Source organism: Melampsora larici-populina, assembly GCF_000204055.1.
Source record: "Melampsora larici-populina 98AG31 unplaced genomic scaffold MELLAscaffold_4, whole genome shotgun sequence".
NCBI lineage: Eukaryota > Fungi > Basidiomycota > Pucciniomycetes > Pucciniales > Melampsoraceae > Melampsora > Melampsora laricis-populina.
In genome coordinates this window covers 2,599,029-2,623,636 of record NW_006768768.1, presented here as the reverse complement: position 1 = coordinate 2,623,636, position 24,608 = coordinate 2,599,029, and the positions used below count along the sequence as shown (strand labels likewise).

The 24,608-nt window shown below is 40.2% G+C and overlaps 4 protein-coding genes across 4 annotated transcripts; 1 reads left to right on the top strand and 3 right to left on the bottom strand.

The window, feature by feature from the left end:
* Positions 1 to 4,989: 4,989 nt before the first annotated feature.
* Positions 4,990 to 8,368, bottom strand: MELLADRAFT_33405 (uncharacterized protein; the record flags this gene model as incomplete). Its single annotated transcript, XM_007405601.1, has 8 exons — positions 4,990 to 5,228; positions 5,324 to 5,387; positions 5,473 to 5,553; positions 5,638 to 5,747; positions 5,875 to 6,772; positions 6,847 to 7,045; positions 7,126 to 7,140; positions 7,221 to 8,368. Coding segments are annotated over 8 exons (2,754 nt in total), but the record flags the coding sequence as incomplete, so codon positions are not given.
* Positions 8,369 to 9,590: 1,222 nt separating this feature from the next.
* Positions 9,591 to 10,989, bottom strand: MELLADRAFT_33437 (uncharacterized protein; the record flags this gene model as incomplete). Its single annotated transcript, XM_007405600.1, has 7 exons — positions 9,591 to 9,650; positions 9,721 to 9,828; positions 9,926 to 10,050; positions 10,130 to 10,239; positions 10,320 to 10,374; positions 10,543 to 10,744; positions 10,819 to 10,989. Coding segments are annotated over 7 exons (831 nt in total), but the record flags the coding sequence as incomplete, so codon positions are not given.
* Positions 10,990 to 13,122: 2,133 nt separating this feature from the next.
* Positions 13,123 to 18,615, bottom strand: MELLADRAFT_60087 (uncharacterized protein; the record flags this gene model as incomplete). The annotated part of the gene is given in 7 exon segments (XM_007405599.1): positions 13,123 to 14,730; positions 14,806 to 14,978; positions 15,053 to 15,929; positions 16,007 to 16,143; positions 16,228 to 17,706; positions 17,744 to 18,285; positions 18,305 to 18,615. The coding sequence occupies 7 exon segments, from the start codon at positions 18,613 to 18,615 to the stop codon at positions 13,123 to 13,125; spliced, it is 5,127 nt and encodes a 1,708-aa protein (XP_007405661.1).
* A 4,472-nt stretch (positions 18,616 to 23,087) lies between these two features.
* Positions 23,088 to 24,330, top strand: MELLADRAFT_92501 (family 12 glycoside hydrolase; the record flags this gene model as incomplete). The annotated part of the gene is made up of 5 exons (XM_007405620.1): positions 23,088 to 23,300; positions 23,368 to 23,477; positions 23,582 to 23,675; positions 23,742 to 24,094; positions 24,189 to 24,330. The coding sequence occupies 5 exons, from the start codon at positions 23,088 to 23,090 to the stop codon at positions 24,328 to 24,330; spliced, it is 912 nt and encodes a 303-aa protein (XP_007405682.1).
* Between the last annotated feature and the right edge of the window lie 278 nt (positions 24,331 to 24,608).

Genomic DNA, 24,608 nt, shown 5'->3' with positions numbered 1-24,608 from the left:
TGACACGTTAGCATCCCCGCAATGTGAGTTCGAGAGTCCAGTTAATCCTAATCACCTTGAAACAGATGACAACCCTCTATCTCCCGATAGTTCCCCCCTTATCACGATTACACCCACCACGAACAACGAAAACCACGAACACATCACGACACAAGACCCGGATACGAGCATTGCGGCCGTAGTGAATACGGCCTCGTCCGTCCCGCCACAGAACCCCGACGATCCCAAGGAGGAGCCTCAGGGGCACGCAAGGAACAGTGACGAGGGGGCTAATGTCTTTTTAGATATATCAACGCCCCCGCAATGTGAGTTTATTACTGATTCCAACCCATGTTCAACCCGAACAGCTGGCAAGCCTGTTTCTCCCTTGAATAACACATCAATCCAGGTCACAGCAGCCAAGACGTCCTGGTCAACCTCAGCACGACTCGCCGCCGACAAAAAGAAACTCGAACCCGTCAAAGCTCTAGAGGAAATTGTCCCGTCTAGGTATCATAGGCACTTACACATGTTTAGGAAGTCCAATGCCCAACGCCTACCCCCGAGACGCCGCTACGACTTTCGTGTCGAACTGATACCAGGAGCTCAACCGCAGGCTAGCAGGATAATTCCATTATCACCAGCCGAGGACGCTGCTTTGGAGGAATTGGTGAATTCAGGCTTAGCCAACGGGACTATCCGTCGAACCACTTCGCCATGGGCTGCCCCTGTGTTATTCACAGGGAAGAAGGACGGCAATCTGCGCCCTTGTTTTGATTACCGTAAGCTCAACGCCCTAACCGTCAAGAACAAATACCCATTACCGTTGACTATCGACTTAGTCGACAGTTTGCTGGATGCCGAAGACTTTACCAAGCTTGATATGCGCAATGCGTACGGTAATCTTCGAGTAGCAGAGGGTGATGAGGATAAACTGGCCTTTATATGCAAACAAGGCCAGTTTGCACCTCTGACTATGCCTTTTGGGCCAACAGGCGCCCCTGGTTATTTCCAATACTTTATTCAAGATATCTTATTGGGACGTATAGGTAAAGACACCGCGGCCTTCTTGGATGACATTATGATTTATACAAAGCCTAAAGTAGATCACGAAGGCGCTGTTGATGGCGTACTTGACGTCCTATCCAAGCATACACTCTGGCTGAAACCCGAAAAATGCGAGTTCTCGAAGAAGGAAATTGAATACCTTGGCCTTATTATCTCTAAGAATAAAATCAGAATGGACCCGACGAAAGTGAAAGCCGTCAAAGAATGGCCAGCACCCCAATCAGTATCTGAACTCCAACGCTTCATTGGATTCGCCAATTTTTACCGACGTTTCATCGACCAATTTTCAAGAACCACAAGACCACTTCATAATCTGACCAAGCTCAACGCGCACTATGTCTGGGATGAAAAATGCGAAAAAGCCTTTGAGAGCCTGAAGACCTCCTTCACCACCGCACCCGTACTGAAGATAGCCGATCCATACAAGCCGTTTACTCTGGAATGTGACTGCTCCGATTTTGCATTAGGAGCAGTGCTATCACAACGCAGCGAGGACGATGGAGAACTCCACCCAGTAGCTTACCTGTCCAGATCACTAGTCCAAGCTGAAAGGAACTACGAGATCTTTGATAAGGAACTACTGGCGATTGTCGCGTCTTTCAAAGAGTGGCGCCACTACCTGGAGGGAAACCCCAACCGCCTAGATGTGATAGTCTACACGGACCATCGTAACCTGGAGTCTTTCATGACAACCAAGCAGCTTACCCGCAGACAGGCTCGATGGGCGGAGACACTGGGCTGTTTCGATTTCGTGATTAAATTCCGACCCGGCAGTAAAGCTACCAAACCAGATGCCTTATCTAGAAGACCGGACCTGGCGCCTACTAACGAGGAAAAATTGACCTTTGGCCAGTTGTTAAGACCCGAAAACATCGGCCCAGACACGTTCCCGGTCGAGCTTGCTAGCGTAGAGGGGTTCTTCGAAGATGAAGTGGTTGCACTCGACAATTCTGAGCACTGGTTTGAGGTGGATGTATTGGGCATCGCTGAAACTGACACTAAGGCACCGGACATTCCTACGGATGATCAAATTATACAACGAATCAGAGACGCAAGCAAAGAGTGTGACAGGATAGGGGAACTGATGAACGCAACCTTGAACCCGATATCAGCCAAGACGAAAGCAGCTTTGAAGCATTACAAAGTACAAGATGGTATCCTCTACAACCAAGGTAGAATAGAGGTACCTGACGTCGACGACATCAAATACTCAATACTAAGAAGCAGACACGACTCATTGCTTGCGGGCCACCCAGGTCGATCAAAGACTCTCGGATTGGTCAGGAGAAGCTTCATCTGGCCATCTCAGAAAGTGTACGTCAACAGGTACGTGGACGGTTGTGACTCTTGTCTAAGGGTTAAATCAACCACACAGAAACCCTTTGGGACTCTGGAGCCATTACCGATACCGGCTGGCCCGTGGACGGATATCTCATATGACCTTATCACCGGCCTCCCTGCATCAAACGGCTACGACAGCATATTAACCGTGGTGGATAGATTAACGAAAATGAGTCATTTCATTGCTTGTACTGAATCAATGTCGGCTGAAGACCTAGCAGATCTCATGATGAAGAACGTATGGAAGCTTCATGGAACTCCCAAGACGATAATCTCAGATAGGGGTAGTATTTTCATTTCACAGATCACGGAAGAAATTGACAAACGCCTAGGTATACGCCTTCACCCGTCAACCGCTTTCCACCCACGTACAGACGGTCAAAGCGAGATCGTCAATAAAGTAATCGAACAATATTTACGACATTTCGTTAAATATCGACAAGACGATTGGGAAAGTCTACTGCCCACAGCTGAGTTCTCGTATAACAACAAAGACCATGAATCCACGGGCATTTCACCGTTTAAAGCTAACTATGGATTTAACCCATCATTCAACAAAGTACCATCAGCTGAACAGTGTGTGCCAGCAGTAGAGAAGAGGATGCAAACACTCGCCGAAGTGCAATCTGAATTAAATCAATGTTTAGAATTAACTCAAGAGAAGATGAAAGAACAATTTGACAAAAGAGTACAACAAACACCAAGATGGGAAGTAGGAGACCAAGTCTGGTTGAACGGACGAAACATTTCGACAACTAGGCCAAGCCCAAAATTAGAAAATAGATGGCTAGGTCCTTTCTTCATTATCCAAAAGATATCAAATTCTACTTATAAATTGAATCTCCCTCTTTCCATGAAAAGCGTCCATCCTGTATTTCATGTCTCTGTACTCAGGAAACATAACCCGGATACAATACATCAACGAAAACAACCCCCAGTCGAACCAATCATAATACAGGATGAAGAAGAATGGGAAGTCAACGAGATACTAGATTGTAGAAGAAGGTACAACAAGAAGGAATACTTTGTGAGTTGGAAAGGATTTGGCAAGGAAAACAATTCATGGGAACCCAAAATCAACCTCAAGAATAGTCAAGATTTAGTTAATGAGTTTAATTTAAAATATCCCGACGCAACAAATAAGTACAAAAGGAGAAGGCGGAAGAAGTGAGAGGGCTATGCTTTTTCCCACTGGGTTTTTTAACGCAGCCCGTGGAAAGAATGCAGAGCTTGCAAGAGGAAGCTTGGGCATTAAAGGGGGGATAATGTTATGAACTGGTTCTATTTCACTTGAGTGACATATTCACATTACATGTCACAAGCTCGAGAACCATCTTATAGTTGTAGATACATTGCCTGTACAGATTTTCCCTCATCCGACAATCCACATAGGAAGACTGGTAATAGATACAAATCCTCACCAGAACTCCCTTGACCCTCGTCGCCGAAAACCCCCAAGTCTGTCCATAACAGCAGGCTCCATATAGGAAGCATCTGAAAAATGAGCAGGGACTTAGTCAAATTGTTTTCCTGTCTGGGTGCCGGTGTGCACATGGTGGCACTGAGCTTCAGTGGCAACCACATAAGAAAGCTTTGTGCATTTTGATTATGTACAAACAAATCAGACTACAGCTCTTACAAAGAAACTATGACATTGCTTTTTGATGGCACCTTTTTTCTTTAAAGAAGAATGAAAAAAAACAAAGGAGGTAGCATTTGTTTTCAAAACTGCTTGACATTTTCAAGATTGTTTTTGTCAAGGATAAGTTCTTGCTCTTATCACATCTCTTTACTCAGGTCATTGATCTCAAGACCATCAAATCATTTAAAACCTTACCTTAAAGGTGGATTCATTCATACTATGTACATATCAGATTGCAGACCTCATGATAGTATCATCAAACCTCTTTATGAGCCAATCATCACTCCTGTTACACAACCAAAAGTAACCACAACATGAACCATTTCAAAAGAAAAAGTTTACTAACAAAAACAAAAAGATCAAATGAAGAAAATTGATCACAAAGAATTCTTCATCATATTATTACTCAAACATTTTGACTTATTGAAGACCTTCTTTGCTTTTTCAAAATCATCATTAGTGATATTCTCTCCTTCATACATCATCAATTCATGACATTGCCAGCCTTCAAGACTCCTTGATGTTTCAAGCACTCAAGTTAATTTCATCCAAATCTCTTTAACAAACTCATTTGATTTTCTTACTCACAAAAAGTTAAAGTAAAGCTCTTTCATCTTCAAAATTATTTTCTATACACTTTAAAATATGGATCAACAAATAAAACTACAACAACATTGATCTTGAAGAACTAGGAAATATAAAGAGATCAAATACGTATCATGCACCTATTCAACTTCAATCACTTTTGGAAACATATCTAAACAGATCAAAAAAACACGATCCATATAAGCAAGCCTATCAATTTTCATCTAATCAAACTTCATGATCACTTACGTTGATAAAAATTCGTTCCATCTGATCATATTAAGCAAATCCAAACCATTCGAATCGATTTGATCAAAACAAATGCAATCAAACACTCTAATCACAATCAAAAAAAAGCTTCATTCATAGAAAATTCACTCACGTGTAGTTTCTTTAATCCATCCAACTCTCAAAGAAAAATCTCCAAATCCTTCCATTGGATTTAATCTAAACTTTGAATATTCTAAAATCATCAAACTCATCAATTTCAATATCTCTTCTTCATTCACGGATTCTTTAAATGGTTTATTTAATCTAGTCCCTTTACGATTTCCACCTAATAACATTAAATAATTTCCTTTTGATTTGCCTACAAACGCTACTTCTGCTACCCCTTTGAAAAGTTTAAAATCCAATCAAATCATCATCATCACACACCTCAATAATCTAATGATCAAAATGTACTGTAAAAAAGTTTTGGTGACTTACAAGGTCTTGCACATCCATTCGGACATCCAGTCATCCTCATCACTAACTCATCATTTCTTAAACCCTTTCAAAGAAATCCAAAACCAATTTCAAGTTCATCATCAGTCCTCCTATCCTCAAACCTACTTCTATCAAACTTCAATACTCACATTCTCCTCCATGATTTTTTCAATCTTATCAATCAAAATTGGTAAATACCTTTCAGATTCAGCCATTGCTAATCCGCAAGTCTAAGAAAATTTCCAAAGAAACAAAACTTTCATTAATCTTCCTTAAAAAACTATTGATCAAATCAATTCAAAAAAAAGCTTAACTGGAAAAGCTACACAAGCAGATGAACTTAATCTTAATCCTGAATAATCTAAATTATTCAACCCATAAAACTTCAATAACTTTTCAATCTTTGGTTTCTCTTTACTCGAGACTTGAAATCCCAACATATCATCAAAAAGAAAACCCGATTTCAAAACCAAATCAATTTGACCAACCAAATCAATCAATCAATCAGTTCATTCAGTCACATTCAAAAAGTGATCCAAACTTTACTCAACTATTACAAATCATTAAATGTTGATTTGGAGTCAACCTAAACGTTCCCTTATGAACTTTAGCAATCTCTCTCAACCCAGTCTTCATCAACTTCCCCTTCGCCTTCCCATTCCCCTTCCCATTCCCATCCTCTACTTCAATCTTATCTTCAACTCTACCATTCTCAATAAACATGGTAAAATGTTCTTCTCCAATCTCATTCTTGCACCAACCAAACTTATCAACATTACTTTCAAATTCGAATTCTTTTGTAACATAATTCAATTTCCTACCTAATCTAATTTCAATCTCATCAATAAACTTTTCAATTCCAATTCGATCAATCGTATATTTCATCCTAGCTTGTTTTCGATCATTTCGATTTCCAAAATCACGTTGAACCAACAAAATCTTTTCTATAACTTCAATCACTTCATCAGGTTTCAGAAACCCAATGATATTAGATAATCTAGGATAAGTTAATTGATTGGAATGAGTGACTCCCATTCCTCCACCCACACATAAATTATATCCTATGATTTGATGGTTTTCAATAATCGTAATCAATCCAACATCATGTGCAAAAACATCTACATCATTCTCTGGTGGAATCGCAATTGAGATTTTAAATTTTCGTGGTAAATAACTTGGTCCATATAACGGTTCTTCATCTTCAAAAACTCCTGCACTACCCACTAATTTCTTATCTAACCAAATCTCTCCATACGCTGTTGTCTTCGGTAACAAATGTTCACTGATCTTTTCGGCTAATTTATATACTTCTTGATGTATATGTGCTTCTGTTGGATTAGCTGAACACATCACCGTTCGATTCACATCTCCACATGCAGCAAGTGTATCCATCAAACTTTGATTAATTCCTTGAATTAATCCTTTCAAATTCTTCTTCACCACTCCGTGCTATGCAAAAGAATACATCAAATCAGTACCTTACAGATCTCAATCAATTAAGAAGAACAAAAAAAAATCCTCACAAATTGAAAAGTTTGTCTAGTCGTCAACTTGAACGTATCATTTCCTTTAGTCCTAGAAAGTTCATCTACCATTAACCATTGTTGAGGTGTACAAACTCCAGCTGGTAATCTACATCTAACCATGAAAGAATAAGCCGGTTCAAGACCTTCTAATGATCTAGCTTCTCTTACATCTCGATCATCTTGTTGATAAATCCCACTAAGTTTAACAAAAAAGAAAGAAGTTCAGAGCTCAGTATGAATTGTCAACTCATCTTCAGCTTTAAAAACCAAACGTACTGAAATTTAGTCACTCTAGAACACCATCCAAACAATTTAAAAACACTCAATCTCTAAATCCTCAGATAATCAAAAAAAAGAAATCCAAAACTTACTGTCCATCCGATTCAGCCAAAGCACCCGTACTAGTATCCATTAATCCTTCCCGAATAGTTCCTCTAAGAAACTCAGAAGCCAACTTAATATGTTCATTAGTGATCGGTTCATCTTCAACCTCATCCTCAACCTCATCACCATCTTCCTGAATCCCTAAAACCTTCCAAACTTCTTTTTCCCAAACCCGATAACCCGTAAGGATCCCATTCGGATCTTGTTCATCACCTAATCCAATCTTCAAACTTTTCTTAGCACCTAAACTTTCTAATTTCATATCTATATCTTTTGATGCTTTATTATAAAACCTAATATCTTCTTTCTTAGGCCAATAATGTGAATCACCTAATCCAAAGACCATATAATTCAAATCTTCAAACGAACCATTCCCATCACCATTACCTAATAATTTCCAAAACTTTCTACCATTCAATGGGATTTCTCCTTGACCAGTAGTAGAACAAAAAACAATCAAATAATTCAATTTCTTAAACTCTTCTGATCCACTTTCGATCTCATCAACAAACTCATTCATCATCTTCACTCTAGTATTCTTCAACCCATACTTGATTAACTTCTTGGTCAACTTTTTCGCAAGTTTTTCCGATGTACCTGTATCTGATCCAAACAAAACCCTTACCATTCTTTCATCCTGTTCTTGTTTAAACCCATTCACTAATCTTTCATAAGCTTCTTTAATCTCGTCTTCTTTTTGATTCTTTTCTTTAACCTCTAAACCTCTTTGATCCTGATCCTGATTTCGATTCTGATTTTGATTCTGGTTCTGGTTCTGATGCATATCTTGTTGTAAGATTGAATGAAGAGATAAATTAGAAGATAATAAACTAAGATGAGACCTTCTACTAAAAAACTCATTTAAATTCTCATGAACCTCTTGATCTTCAACCACAAAAGATTCATCCGAAACCTCAGTCCAAGGTATCCATCTATACAAAGGCCATTTGACCATCACCTCATTCCGATTCTCTTCTTGATGATCAATTTCAGGTAAATAAGATAAAACGATCGAAGGACCTTTAAACTCCATACCAGCTTTCAAGGTTTCAATAGCGTGTGATCGGTTTAAAGAAACACATATAGATCCTATAAACCCATTCCCATACTCCATACCATAAAGCCCCAAAGCCTTGCCCACTTTAGCATCAAATCGATTCCTGACCACCAAAATTAAATTCAAATCACATTTCTTAGAAGACAAGAATGAATTAATCAACGAAACATAATTATCTTTTGATTGATCATTCGAATCGATCGTATGTATAATCCAATCAGTTGTAACCCGAACCAAACCAGAAAACTTGACTAATTTCTTTAACTTGTGTTCAAGTAAATAAGAGTGTTTTGTAAGAAACTCATCAAGTCTTGGTGCTTTAGGTTGACGAAGTTCAGGATGATAATAATCATTTAGCCATCCAATCAGTTGATCTAAGATTTCTAAAGTTTCCTTCTTCTTCTCATCATCATCATCATCATTGTTGTTAGATAAAAGTAGTTGATTGAAATGGATGATATAATCTTTAATGATTTTACAAAGTTGATATTTTTGATCGATTTTGGCTAAAGCTTTACCTAATTCAATTTGAACTGATGCTTCATCTTTGATTTCTAATTTACCAAATCGATCATGTTCATCAGAACCAAAGATTTCATTCAAAACATCCACATGGATCATTATCTCTTCTGATTTCTTGATTTGATTGGTTCCATCAATTTCAGTCTTCATCATTCAAGATTATGAAAGTCGAACAGATATAGAAATAATAAGTTGATATATTGTAGTAGGAAGTGACCTACTTGATTCATGAAGTGATGAATCCTTTATATATTTAAATCAATTTGAGATTCATGACTCATCGAAATCACGTCATTCTAATCTCAAATTCACTCAACTTCTCCAAATTGCTCATCTGTCTAACCAACTCTGAGGATATTCCAAATCCAATCTTTGAATAAATATGTAAATTCAATCTTGGAAAATCTTCTCAAAAAAAAACACTCAAAAACACATTACTCACTAAAACTACAAAATATCCAACAAACTCAATCAAATAATCATCATCTCTCTTCAAACTAAAAAAATATATATCTACACAATAAATTCCTAAAAAAAAAAGAGCATCCAAACCTTCTCATCTTGTTCAACTTGTAATAACCAAAAAAACCAAAAAAAAATTGTACTTCTTTTCACTTTAACATTCATGAAATTCAAACACAAATTGAAAATTGAAAATTCGATTACTGATCAACTGATTACTGATTACTGATAAATAGAGTTTATATCTATCAACACTAAGCATCAAAATCATCATAACCAAAGTTTAAATCTCCATTTATACCTCATCAATCATCAATTAAACATCATAAAACGAAATCGGTTTTAAAGCAACCACCAAAACACTCAAATTATCAGTCTGCCATTCAAAAAAATCAAAAATCAATCCCAAGTAAAACTCATTTTGTTCATGAAATATCACCACTTACTGAAAATTGTGAAAGAGCATGATCAAGTAACACTCGACTTGCTTCTTGTGGATCTTTAACTTTTCTAATCAAATTCACTGCATCTTGATCTTCACAAACATCCCATAACTAATCATATCCCCCACCAAAAAAAAATCAATCAATCAAAACAATCAACTTAAACTTCTCTTTTAAATAGATTCGAGTTTCAAAACATTTCACTTACTCTATCACATGCAATAATCAAAAACTCATCATCATCACCTAATGTAGTTTCAGTAGTATAAGGTGATCCAACGACAAACTCTTTCATAGAAGAATCACCCAACGATCTTGTGACGGCCAAAACACCTATTCGAACCACCCAATCCAATTTCAACTTTCAACTTTCAAATTCCAATTCCAAATCAATTTCTTTTAATTCACTTACCATTCACTCGATTGTTCATCACAAACCCTCCAGCTGCCATGATCCTTTGTGCTTCTTGTTGATCTGATCCTTTATGATCATACGTCAATCGAACAGCCGTTCCACCACGACTACAGAAAGAACCCACCCCCCAAAAGAACACAGTGTAAGAAAATCAATTATCTAACTCAGAGTAAGAAAAAATCCATACCAAAGAACCGCTCTAGCATCCCCAACGTTGGCAGTATAAAGAGTACGTTTAACAGCTTTAGTCGAACCAACAGATTCATGCAAAGCAGTCGACTCAAGTGCTTTCCTCCTCTCTTCTGTAGCCCGTTGAGTTCCATCCAAAGCTTCTGTCATCGCATTCCTTTCTCTCTCAGCCCCCGCCAGTCCTTCTCCCAACTCATTCACTCGACTCTTGGCTTTCGAACTCACTCCTGCTCCTACTCCTCCACACGGTTCTCCTTCTTCATTTTCTAATCTTAAAAAGGCTGTCACGGCTGTACAACCTGAATGAGTTCCATCTTCGGCTGCTAGTTGTGATAGTTTTGTGTCAACTATGTGAAAGGTTGAGTTTAAGAGATCAGGTACTGGTGTAGTTTTTGAAGATTGAATCAATTGTTGTAAAAAATACTACCAAAAACAAAACCAAAACAGAAACCATCAATTCCAATCTGCAAAAGAAAACTTGATTTATCAAAACAAACCTCATGAAACCATTGACCACACCATTCAGCAGCATGTTTACCAGCATGACCATCAAAGACAGCAAAATACCCTTGACCTTCAACATCACCAAAACTATAAAGAAACGAATGAGAATCTTCCATAGTCCTTCTACATTTCCGATTACGATCTTCTGAGACTCCTACTTTAAAAGCTTGACCTGCACTTGATCCGATAGGTGGATGTTGATTGGCTATCTATAAATTCCCCGTATAATCTTCATCAGTCATTCCAAAAAAAACTTTGAGAGAGCTTTCGCATATTCACTTACACCTGGTACAAATTCTTCTCCTGCTCTTACATGTGTGACTTCTACACTTTTCGCATTCGGACTGTTCGGTACTCTTCGAGTGGTTCGAGGACGTGGTGATTCTTCCTCGGTGATAAGTGTTGGTGATTGAACTGCAGGTGGAGAGTTAGATCTTGGAGCTAGCAATCAAAACAAAAACCAAAACCAAAAAGTATATCAGAAGGTGCATTCCAATCAGAAAAGTAAAGATTCGAAATGGGGATTGACAATGAAGGATGATCAGGATGATCAAGATCAAAAGTGCAGAGAGTTCAGAAGAAGCATAGTAGAACCATAGTTGCACATCATGAGATTGCATGTTGATGAATGTTAATTGAGAGTAAGAAGAGGTAATGAGAAAAGAAAGAATAGATTCAAAATGAAGGTCAACCGAGTTAAATATGCATCAGAAGATGTGGCTGTGTTAGATTGGTGGATTGATCTGATTGCCAATTGGTAAGGGTAGTCTCCCAGACCAAATCAAATCAAATCAAATCAAATCAAATCGTCATCATCATCGATCCTACTCTTTCTCTCAAACCAACAACATGGATCACCTCACTTGATTCTCAAATCAAAGCAGTGTGTTTTCATCTTTCTATCCATCCAAAAATCATAAGGTTCAACAATAACCCGATTGGATCAAGAAAATGAAGTCAAGAAGAGTGAGTTGATATTTGATGATAGTTGTTGAATTGATTGATTGATTGGAGCTGAATATCAAATGTAATCTTTCTTGATCCGCTGTTTTGAAGTTGAATAAAGATTTAAAGAGTTGACAAATACCATTTCTAGTTCGTATTGTGTATTGGTTTTGGATGATGCTTTTGGATGTATTATAAGAAGATAAAGAAGTAGATATCAATCGAATGTAAACTTACAATGAGTAGATGATTGATTTTGATTCTGATTTTGATGAAGAGATTGATCAGTTGAAGTAAAAGTTGAAGTAGTTTGATGATGATTGTCTTGATGGATTGATGAATCTTTTTCAATTTGATCTGATTGATTGCTTGACATTTTGTAGTTGGTTAGTTTTGATGATGATGATTGGTTCAAAGTAAAAGTAAAGTGTTGGTTGGAAATCAGTAAAGCGTTCGATCGATTGCGGAATCTTGAACTCTACAAAATTAAAATCATTCTTACGTCTTCTGATCGTAAATATCAATAAATATCATTATCTACCTCCTCTTGACGTAATTCAGGCTGGCTGCACTGCCCAATAATTTCACTTCAGTTTTGGCAGAATGAACTCCATCTAGATTCTACAAACTAAACATCTATCTTTTCCATCTCCACACCAATCTTGATGGACCATGCTCCACCACATGATCAATAGACCCTAAAGTGTGATTTTGAGATTTCATCATTATAATTTCAATTACTAAAACTTTGATTTTTTGATCCATACATGCTTAATTCATTAGTACTCTCTCAACAAAAACTCTTTTCCAAACACCTTAAACATCTACTTCCATTCATTCTCCATATATAGCAAAGACACATCTGAACATCACATTTTTTTTCAAAGATGAATATACATTACTTATATATATATATATATAGAACCCAAAACTGCAACAAAAAAAAACAGAGATAAAAAAGAAAACAACAAATGAAAAAGAAAAGAAGAAGAAGGAAAGAAAATCAAAAGTGTTATACTGTTTATATCAGATTCTCAAAGCCAAAAACAAAAACAAAAAAACAAGTATGCCAAATCAAAACACACACACACATCAAATACGAAAAAAGAAATTACTTTCGAAATATATAGTGAAAAGATGTTGATGATGATTAGTTGTTCTCATGCATTATAACAAAAAAAAAATCACGCTTGTATTCAAAAAAAAGGAAATCACACGAGGTTTAGGTTAACCGTTACTGACAATGATGAGATGACTAGATAAGAAAAAAATATGAAAAAGAGATGATAGAAAGATCACGAAAGCGAAAGCGAAAAAGAAAAAAAAACGTTTCGTATGTTTATATCTCATCTTCAAAACGATTTAGCAATCACTGCAGTTCCTTTAATACCTGCATTCCTACCATGTTTATTAGTTCGATCTCCTACCACTGAATCCAATCCACTTCCAAACGGTTTAGTCCAAAACTTTTCATTGATTCCACTTCCTTCGGTGGCTGACATCATCAACTCAAATGGGATTTCAGCATCCTCTTCAAATTGATATCCAAACCAAACCTTCTTAGTAGAGTTTCCAGTCCCATTCACTCCATTCGTATCCGCCATATTATCCGATCCTGGTGTACTATCAGATGAAAGCTTACTAGGTGAAAACGCTGGTGTCTCTTCATCAGCTATCCTCACTCGTTTTACTACGCTGGTATCAACTGTAGTCTTGACTGGTGGTGGTATTGCGGTCGAGTCAGAAGTCGGTGCTGAAGGTGGGGTGGGAGGAGTAGGATCCGAGACCTTTTCATCGGGTTCCGGCTTGAAAAACATCCCTATGAAATCATCTGACCACCCGTTGGGATGACATCCTGGTTCCATCAACCAATCCGTCTGTTTCCTCTTCTTTCCTGCACCCCCCTGACCTGCGCCCTTTGGATCAACTTGCTCAATTAAAGATGATTCCAATCCGGTGGGAATAAAGACCGTCATATCAAGTGGCATCACCGTCGAGTTTCTCTTTTCCTCCCCAGCTTTCGATTCCACTTGGGCGATCATCTCAGGCTTCAACCATCCACCACTGAGCAAGTTTTCGTCTCGAATATCACCTTCATTGGGGATGATAGGAAGCTTAACATCCGGTATCAAGTCGTGGCCCAGGCCGGCAGATCCAGGAAGAGCTTGCTCCCAAAAGTCTTTCATCAAATCATCCAGCATCGTCAAGGTATTGTCAGGTGACGAAGGACGTTGGTCTTGATTGTTGGCTTCGACTGCTCCCGAAGTACTGGCTGTGCGATCTTCAGGAGCTCCGACCAGCGAGTTCGAGCCTTGATCACCAGAGTTTCCTACCTTGGGAGGCTCTGAGGACCCTGGCGCATTTGTTGGTCCCTTCGCAGCTGTTTGAGCTTCAGCATTAGCCGCAGCCGCGGCGGCCTCTTCCTCTGCCTTCTTTTTGGCAGCGAGCTCAGCTTTGACTTCGGCCATGATTAGATGCGAAGCTTTGACAGCGGGCTTGGCTGCTGGAGTCTTTTTCGTATTCTTGCCACCTTGACCAGCACGACTAGCTCCCGCATTGCGACGCGACGCTGCAGGTCCTCCGGGAGATTTGGTCGAAAGAGGCGACCCAGTCTCCAATGGATCAAGAGGTGATGGTGACAGGTTGCTGAGCTCGGGACTGGTATGGTTATTAGCAAGCTTGGCTCGTTTAGATGGAGGCTGCTTAAGATCTTCCACTCGGAGTCCTTGTTTAAGATGCTGTTCGAACTGAGGTGAGTTCACCGTAGTAGGCGCAGGTGGTTGTCGTTGCTGTTGTTCTTCCACTACGACCTGCGATGAGCCAGCGACGGAGACATTTTGCCGTGACATCATAAAGTGCTTAAGCCCTTCCGCAAGCTCTCGAATCTGTTTCATCTCATTTTGACCGAGGCAGTATTCGTTCTGTTTAAGAGCCATATATCCCATATGAAAGACGGATGCCTAAACACGTTGAGGGAATGGTTCATCAATTGATCAAAGCCGTAAGAGATCCTTGAAAGCCATTAAAAAACTCACCATCACTAGCAGTTGTTTCACATGATCTAATCCACCAGTAGCGACAAGAAACTCTGGCAAACGGGGCATCACGACCTGAAAGGTCCCTGCGATGTCATCCATTTGTTTACTATATTGTTCCTTATCGGCCGGTGTCAAGTCTTTTGGAGCCGAAAGCTTATACTCTTGCCAGACTGTGAACAAAATCACGAACAAAACATGTTAGCAAGGTTCAGATCAATATGGATCAACTTAGAAAACTACTGACCCCCTCTCGCATGTGGCAAACAATCCGTTTTGAGCTGATTGATGAGATTGGTGGCTTCCGATATCTTTGCAGCTGGAGGTGGCTGTCTAGCATCATTTGACAAATGAGTTGGCGGGAAGGATGTCGGTTCGTTAGGGTTCGGAGCTTGATGGTTAGGACGGTTAAGGCTTCCCAAGCCCTTTTGGTCACGTGTAAGACGAGCCAGCCTGATTTTCGCAATGAATTCTTCCGGTATGTTCATTCCACGTAAGGCATCATCGGACAATAACATGATTGACTCTGCCGAGTGTGAAGAAAGTTGGGTGATCGGTGGTTGTGAACTGGGTGGACTGAATTGAGCAGCCCGCTTCTGATTTCCAACAGGCTGTGAAGTTTGCTGAGGTAATCCCACATGAGGAAGCGTGGATTGAACATGAGGCAGCGATGGACCTTGTTGCAGCTGATGGGAGGTCGAGGGCTGAACAGAAACGTGCGAAGGAATGCCACGCGGCTCACTAGCGATATTGTCGAGATGAGCTTGAGCCTGATGAACTGAAACGAGAGGACCTTGTGCAGGTCGATGATGAAGATCGGCTGGCTGCAAGTGCTCAAGGTGGGTTTGAGACGCATGCGGGACCATCTGGCTTTGTGGTTGCGGTGTCTGTTGTACCGGAGCCTGCGCGGCTGGCTGTTGAGCAAATCCTCTTGCGGGTAGATGCTTCATGTCTTCTTGTTGTTTTCGAACAGCGGCCAAGAAAATCTGTTCAAAATCGAAACAGTAGGTTCGATAAATCTCACATAGCTCATTTCCCGCCGTCAACATTTCATCCTTATCGGCAGGATTACATCCAAGTTCTAATCGCCTGACCACGTGGCCCCAAAGACTACCGGCTGTGATCTAAAGTTTGTACAGCAGAGAAATCGTTAACAACTCAAGAGTATCTGTATTCACAGGAAGGAAAAAGTTGAACTTACCCGTTCGTAACCGCCGGCAGCACAACAGGCGCTAAAGAGCTTGAAAAGGTCCAATTCTTTTCCTTTGAAGATAGGCGATCCGGTCCAAGGAATTCCTTTACGAGCACAATTGTCTCGTAAGACACTCAAGAACTTTTCTACCGACATACCAGAAAGATATTGCACAACATTCGCAGGCGCATTCAAAGGTGGCTGATGAGTCGTGTTCAATGAAGGAGGACTTGCTTGGATCGCATTGGCAGTTGGAGCATTATTGTAGACATTAGTGGATGTAGAGGGATGAGGCGGAACCGTGGAAGATGGCCGAGGTGGTTGTGGGGTGGTCCCCGCTTGACGTGGACTGCCCGCGCGAAATGTATACTGTTGTTGGAGTTGCTGGTTCTGGAAACGCGCGAGATGATCAGAGGCATTATTGGCCTGTGCGTTATGAGAATTCGGGCTGCTAAACGGCATCGCAGGTTGGCCTCCCGAAGCTAATTGTCTCGATTGTTGTTGTGGAGTGAGTGCACCGGGAAAGGCAGGTTCGTTGATCAAATGAGGGTGAGCGGACGCCTGCTGCTGATTGAGAAGACCGGGGTGCTGATGTGGATGAGGCTGTTGCTGTTGAGCGTGTAAGGCTTGTGCATGAATCAAAGCCTGAGCTTCCACTTGAGCTTGCGCAGCGCGTTTCTGATTAGCTTGAGCCTGAGCTTGCACTTGTTGCTGCGCTTGTACAAGTGCTTGTTGCTGCTGTTGTTGTTGGTGATGTTGGGATTGAGCTTGGAATTGAGACTGGTTTTGAACCGGGTGTTGGTTTTGTAACATTTGCTGGTGTTGCTGTTGAAGCTGTAAATGCGATTGATTGGCATTCGAAGAGGCTGGACGAGGCTGATTTGGATTGGGCATTGTGAGATTGTTAGATCCACTCGATACAGGCGTGCCACCAGCGGGTATGAATTTCTTGATCAGTTCGCCAAATCGATCCATCCCACCGTGCTGTTTGATCAGCGATGTAATGGTACTCTGAAGTTGGATCACCGTGTTCCGCGCGTTTGCCAATTCGGCTTCTTTGACTGGTCTTTCTTCTGCAGTGATCGGTCTCGCGATCGGTTGAGTCGAAGTGGGCAGCATGACACCGGTAGCCAATGAACGATGCATATGTTCAATGCGGCTACTTAACGTCTGTAGCATGGTTATATGATTTCTCACGGACAGATATGCTTTCTCGTCCATATCAGGTCCCGAGGTAACTTGTGAAGATGAGGGTTGATTAGGGTGTGGATGTGCATGCTGACCCTGTCCTTGCTGTGAAGTGATCGATTGCGCGTGCTGTTGCTGTTGTGTTTGATGTTGTTGCTGTTGCTGGTGATGAAGGTGTTGCGCCTGCTGATGGGCCTGCTGTTGGACTTGCTGATGTAAAGCTTGCGCTTGGTGTTGCTGCTGAAGCTCCTGCTGCTGCTGAGATTGTTGTTGATGTTGGTGTAAATGGAGAGGAGCTGATTGGGATAGATGATTGGCTTGTTGTTGAATCTGTTGGTGATGAGGTGTGTTTTGAGAAGCACCGGGATGGCGGGTGGGTAGTCGAGCCTGTGAAACTGGAGTATGACTCTGGTGTGACTGAGGTGTCATACCTGAGGTAGGTAAATTAGAAAGCGGCGTTTGTCCGGCAGGTGAAGCTGGAAGGTACATGTGATAGAGTATTCGTAAAGATTCTGAGTCAGCTAGAGCATGTTAAGAAGTCGTGTTTGATGAACTTACCATTGTGAACTTGTTGATTTGTATTATTTTGGAAAAGACTTGGAGAAAGTGAAAGTTGTCCAGCTGAATCCAGATGATCACCGAGTCCAGCGTTTCGAAAGACTTCAGGACCAAGTCGACGATACAACATGGTGATCTGCTCAGCCGTCAATCGGCCTTGACGAGCAGCATGCATGGTAGCGACCAATCGCGCTTGTTCGGGCGGAATATTTTGTTGAGGAGTCTGAGGTTGTGAGGGAGGAAGAAGTTGTGAAACATTGTTAGGTTGATTGGTCGGAACACGATTCGAGGTAAGGGGTGATGGATTGAAGGGTATGTTGTTATTGTTGGCAAGGTTTGTGGATTGAATCGGGTTCTCGGCCAAAAACGAACGAATCTGATCGGGAGTGAAGTTGGAAGATTGTTGGGGGGAATAGACATGTTTGCAGGCGCTTGTTGAGGTCTTTGAGCTTGCTGAGTCAGACGGTTGGGGTGAAACTGGGCTTGCTGTGCTTGCTGTTGCGCTTGCTGTTGCGCTTGGTGTTGTGCCTGCTGCTGTTGTGCTTGATGATGTTGTTGTACTTGCTGCTGCTGTTGCTGTTGCTGCTGTTGCTGTTGCTGTTGTTGTTGTTGTACTGCTGCTGTTGTTGTTGTTGTTGTTGTTGTTGTTGTTGTTGTTGTTGTACTTGAGCTTGAGCTTGAGCTTGAGCTTGAGCTTGTTGATGTTGGTGTTGGAGTGCGGCGAGGATTTGTGGAGATAGATTTTGAGAGAGACCAGCAGGAAGAGGTCGAGATAGAAGATTAGCAGGAGTTTGACCAGTATGAGCCATGTACGCCAACGCCATTTGATATTCTTCGATTGTAGCCGGTGAAAGATGATGGGATTGATTCATTTTGAAATGATCAACTGTAAGTGTATAGATTCCAATCAGATAAGGTATTAGAGTGGTCAAAGTGAATCGAGAGTGTTGATTTGATTTGAAGTTGAATCGAAAGTTTAGAGTGAAATGTATTGATCAATTAATGAATCTATCAAGATGCGAAGGATGTGAGTGATGGATTGATGATGAATGATAAGGAACTTACCAAGCTGATAGTCTGAGAATGAGATAGAGTACAAGAGTGAGTGAGTGAGTGAGTGAGTCAGTCAGTCAGTATAATCGTTTCTGGTGAATTTGGTCGATGAAGTCAAGAATCTAAATCGATCTTGAATCTGTACAGGTCAAACAATAATAATAAATTAAAAAAACTTAATTCGATCCTCTGTTGGATTGTATGTTGTGTAGCTTCTCGTAGAACTTTCTTCAAACTAGTTAGTAAATAGTAATCTTGATGATAAACTTCAAAACTTGATCAAGAAGTGAAAGTATTGAAACTAGAATTCGATGATGATTCAAGTTTAGTTTGGTTTTTTTTTGGAAAAGTAGTACTTAAAGAAGAGGAATGAAAATCGAAGGAAAATAATGAAGTTGGAATGATAACCGTTGAAGGGTTACGAAAAAAACGAAGCAAAAAAAAATAGATGGCAAGTTGAATTCGGGTTTATCTCAACTTTCTATCAATTGTGATGGGTTTTGAATGGCATTAAAAGTATCAAACTGATTAGTTATTAATCTTGAAACTATGTAAATCAATGTATTATATAAAGAAATTGAAACCCTTACAATTTGATTAGATTGAAATCGAAACACTTTGATGATTTGATTAGGTAGGAGTCTACAATCTAAAATCAAATATTCCTTAAGTGATCTTTGAAGTTATCAGAGAGATAGTCGGATTCGAAGAACTGAAGGAGAAGAAGAATTGTGGTAGAAAAGCTTGATGAGAGGGTTCAAGAATCAAGAGAACTGTGAGCTTAACTTTGAAGCTACCTTGTATTTAGTAATGCTCTGGTGGTGAAATCGAAGCCTGAAGGTGAGTCTGAGACTTTAACCTAAGCTCACTTAGATTTCTATAACAAACACCTTAAACATTATGTAAAGTGTTTTAGACTTTCATTTTCACTCCACCACTACCAGCCACTATGTACCACTATGTACAACACACATAGTACATACTAGGGGGATTCGATTTAAAATATCTCACGAAACATTACCACAAAGATTTAAGAATCAATCCGAAATAAACTTCAAACCCTGTTACACATTTCAATACACACCGGTCAGCAACCGAAGTCAAGCTCATGGGTTTCGACCTTTTACAATTCTCTACACCTTCATATCTTTCTTTCATGACCATCCGCTCCACTACCGAAAAATCATTAGAATAACTACCAACGTATATCTAAAACCAAGTCAAGTCAATTTTAAAGAAACCCATTGTCTTGACAAAGTGATCACAAGACAACACGTTCCACATAAAATTTGTGAATCACTTCTAAATCTTGGTTTTATATTACACTTTATTATCGGCTCTTCCGTTGTGCTAGAGAATGAATCATAGCTTGCTGCCAGCACTAACAGATCAGTTTCATGTTACACTGGAACAAAATCAAAGGTGATTAAACTGCAAATAATTCCATACTAAAAGACTTGCTCTATGTATGTGGGTAGAAATTCTTTTTTCAGTCAGACCAAAAAATGAACATGCTTTTAAAATTAGTTACATACCAAATTAATCAAAGCAATCTTGTATGTCTACAATAATGGCTTAAAAAGGAAATGCTTGCTATGCTCAAAGCAAACAGACTTTCATAAATATGGAATCTCAGATTGAACGTGCATATGGATGTACATCAGTACATACATACTATTCAAAATGTCTTGTCCCAACTTTTTTATTTTGTTTCTCTGGAAGGTTCACGTCAAATTATGTAGACGGAATGTGTAGAGCCATGTATCAGCTGAAGGATCCTGGATAGTCCTGGATGCCCCCAACTGAACAAGAAGCTTCTATCATAGGCCTGTATTGTACGTATTTTAGCTTGAGGTTCGGTGAATCATTGACCAGAAAGGAAAGAAATTGCTTCGAGGATGACAAAGCAGGACAGGAATTTCCCGAATGTCATGAATACAAGCTGTAAATAATACAAGAATACCTAATAATAACAAAATGTTTTTGGTACATCCATATGGTTTGTGAATTCTCTAAATTCAAGTGTAAAGGCTTCTCTTTGGAAATGACAACTCACTTCTACTTCCAAGACCCATTGAAATATGTAGCTTGTTGTAAGATTTAGAATTAAATGTGTAGCTTTATTCCACAATCTCAGGATGTTGAACACTTATAAACTTTTGAACCCCTTAAACAGGAATACTTACATCTACTTGAGGGTAAAGAATTGCATTTTTTTTGTATAATTTCATTGATGATATTGAAGCAAGGAAGATCAAAAAAAATTGATGCAGGTTATAAGATCATATGATACAAATCAGAAATATTGTGATACATATCAGCTTGCCAAAATCTCATCAGTAGTATGAGTAGATCCTCTGTTAAAGGCCTTGAATGAACTGACAATCTTGTATGCAGTGAAATGAAATCATCAAGAAACAGATTGTGAAGAGAAAATTTAGAAACACACTCTGTGTCATACATATATCATGATGTACATGATATTTTACCTTGAATAGGATTGAGTTTTGGTCATATACCATATATTTATCAGCTCAAACCTTACAGCATATTTCAACAAAGGATTGCCTTTATGATTCTTTCTCTTTCAAATCATTCAAGGATATCATCATACTTTATGTTCAAGTCTTACGTTCTTTACTTTGATTCCTGTGTCACTGGTAATTAGTTTGATGTATCACCCAGCAAGTGTTTTATAAAGTGGTTAACTTTATGGATTTCTCCTAGATCATTTGCTTAACAAACATAGGCGTGTGGATGCTTAACCTGATTCTGATCAGAATACACAAGCTGGTAGATTCAGAATGAAATACTTAAAGAAATTCTATAGAACAGTCCTTTTGAATCTTACAAAATGTTATCTCTGTTCAAAAATTGCTCAAGGAGATGTATCCCAAGCTTCACGTCAGACATTCAAAGTGTTGGAGTTGTAGGTCTTTTCGAGCCCGGAAAACGCGCTCGTGAGGGGCTTACTGAAGCCTATGGTCAACTCAGCTGAAGCTTAGTAAGTATTGCACCACTAGATTGTGCAATGAAATTGCGGCGGAGGATAAGATTACTAGTAAGCAGCTGTTTTTTGTGGACGCGGACGCCGTCGCGCGAGAAGCGTTATTCAGCTTAGGTGCTCTTAAACATTTGGTGACGTCTAGATATCCTCATGAGCCAAACCAGAAATGAGGTACTGAACATAAGAAGGCAAATATGTAGCCAATGTGATCCTTCCAGTATCATCTGTTGCCAATCTTACACGCTTAAATGAACGTCCCATGGTACTGAAGTTTGGATAATATATTTCCTCGCATTTTGCTGTCAATCTGAGCGGCATACATGTATTAGACTTGATGATGTTTTATGATATTTTATAGGAATTTATGCGATAGGTATGAAGATGATCATATCGACCGCGTCTTCTACATCTCATCCCACAATTATGGACCTGTTGTGGGATTGCCTTGCAGGTGATGTGCCAAGTGGAGCTGCAGAGCAAAATCGGCTGGACGGAAAAGAAATCATGGGCTTCTAAAGGCCAAATCCATACATTGTTGGAATTTTCCATAACCAATGTCAAGTGAGTTCCGGCAGATCTCTTTGCCTGTGGGTGATCCAAGCAAGAAATTGTTCTCTACCATTTTCTGTTACTACGGTTGTTGAGCTGTCGTCTGTTTCAAAATCAAACTCTTTACCCTTGACAATAAAATTGACAGATACCTTAATGGAACACAATGAAACATCGTTCCAAGAAGCTTGGTTCCATGATACCACTCTTGAAGACTTGATCAGATCCAAGCTTGGCCGCGAAATTTTATGAAATCTCATACTGACGGTGAATTGGGATCTTCTTCATGAACCCACCGCGATTGGGCGTTAACTTGTGTGTGTATGTACACTCAGGAGTGCTAGTGCTCGTGCTCGTGCTCGTGTTTATGTGCGTAGGATAGCATAGGATGCTTCGACAGAGTTCGACATTCGTCGATGGGATGAACCCTGAGGGACCCTCCTTTTTCACATCTGTTAGTGGCGTCTAGCGTAAGGAATACGCCATGTGAAGCATGATGTGGAATTTGGACCCACTGTTCACGAAATTCCACGCTGCGCGTACGCTTGAAAAATGCATATAAGATTCAGTGCTGCTTCATCACCTTGTTACCCAAGTCACTTGGTCACTCTTCAAACGTCTTTCGATAGCTAACGGATTCAGTGTTTCCATTATTGTTATAGCTTCAAGACCTGTCTCATTCTTATTGCACACCTGTTTTTTGGTCATCCTCGTCAATCCATTTTTATCGTCACCATGTTTTCGTCTGCAACATCTCTTTCACTCTTTGTTTTATTTCTTTCCTTCACTTCAACTCTCGGCTCATCTCTTACTCCGGTTTCTAAAAAGTCCGTCAAACGGTCCCTCGCCAAACGAAACCCAGGTCCATGGTACTTTGAATACTACAAGCCAATGTCTGGCGCATCAGAAGCCACACTCTTAGAGCCCAAGTATATTCTTGAAAATATGGTACGTCGCTGGAGAATCAATGCTATCTTCCATGATTTCTGTCTGATTTGGCTGGGTATTCCTCCAGATCTATAACTCAGGCATGACCGTGGGGAAGCAAACCACTCAGCTTCTCGAGTGGAAAGCGGACATGGTACATTGGCGAAATGACTTGGACATTGCTAATCAACCCGCAACGTCAGTTCACGATGAAATGTTTTCCTTCATGTTCCTGTGAATCCACACCGCCGTTCAACCCTGCAACATCAAACAATAACTCCGAGCTCTCCACTATCCTACAGCGAGAATGTGCCCAAAAGCTATGCCTTTGTCGGGATGGTTTCTGACATGAACCAACCAATCACTGCTTATCGTTCTATTCCAGTTGAATATTACGTGAGTTACTTTTTTCTTTTACATTTACTCCAACTCGACTGAGAACTCTTTTTTTTTGGCTCACAGTGGCAGCGAACCAACTCACAGCCAACAAAGGCAAACGTCTGTCTAGACTTTGTGATCAGCCTCACTAACAACAAAAATCCCGACCATGAATTGATGCTTTGGTTAGAGAAAGAAGGTGGTCAAAAGCCTATTGGCTATGGTGGCAAAACAGTCCGGGTTGAAAACCTCTATGGTAGAAGTTGGACTCTCTACGAGGGCCCTAACAAAAGTAACAATAACGTCATGGTCCGCACACTGGTCCCGGATGAGGATTTTTCAGGGTCCTTTATTGGTGATGCGCGCGAATGGCTCATGAAATTGGTGGAATTGAAAAGGTTTCCTGCCAGTGCTTATGTCTCAGTTGCTAACATGGGGTACGTTTTTCATCCGTTTGCTGATATCAACCACCCACCCGGTATTTTTTGCTGGAATGAACTCATCACTGACTTGAAACTTTGACTCAACCAGCATGGAAGCCTTTTGGGGTAAATCTCATTTTGAGGCACGCTCGAAAATGAACTTTTTATGGTCGGGAAACAACTTCCAGGCAGGCTACACTCCACCTGGATTCAAGAAGCCCACCCCCGGCAGCTCCGTTCCTGGTTTCTAAGTCCTCATCATCCCTTGAATGGACCAGCCCTGCGACTCGCACCAAAATCAATGTTGGTTGCACACCACATTCTCACCATCAAGTAGCAAGCCTATCTTCAATTTATTTTCTTGATCGTCACTCCTTTACTTCTTCATTCCAGTCCTGGTGCACTTTTGGGGAACACCCACTTTCAATTGACAGTCTATTTGTTTGGCTTCACGTGTTTTTCTCTTCCATATCTCTTTGTACGCAGTTTCACACTGTTTTCAAGGAGTGTTGGTCTTTCTTGCCATCAT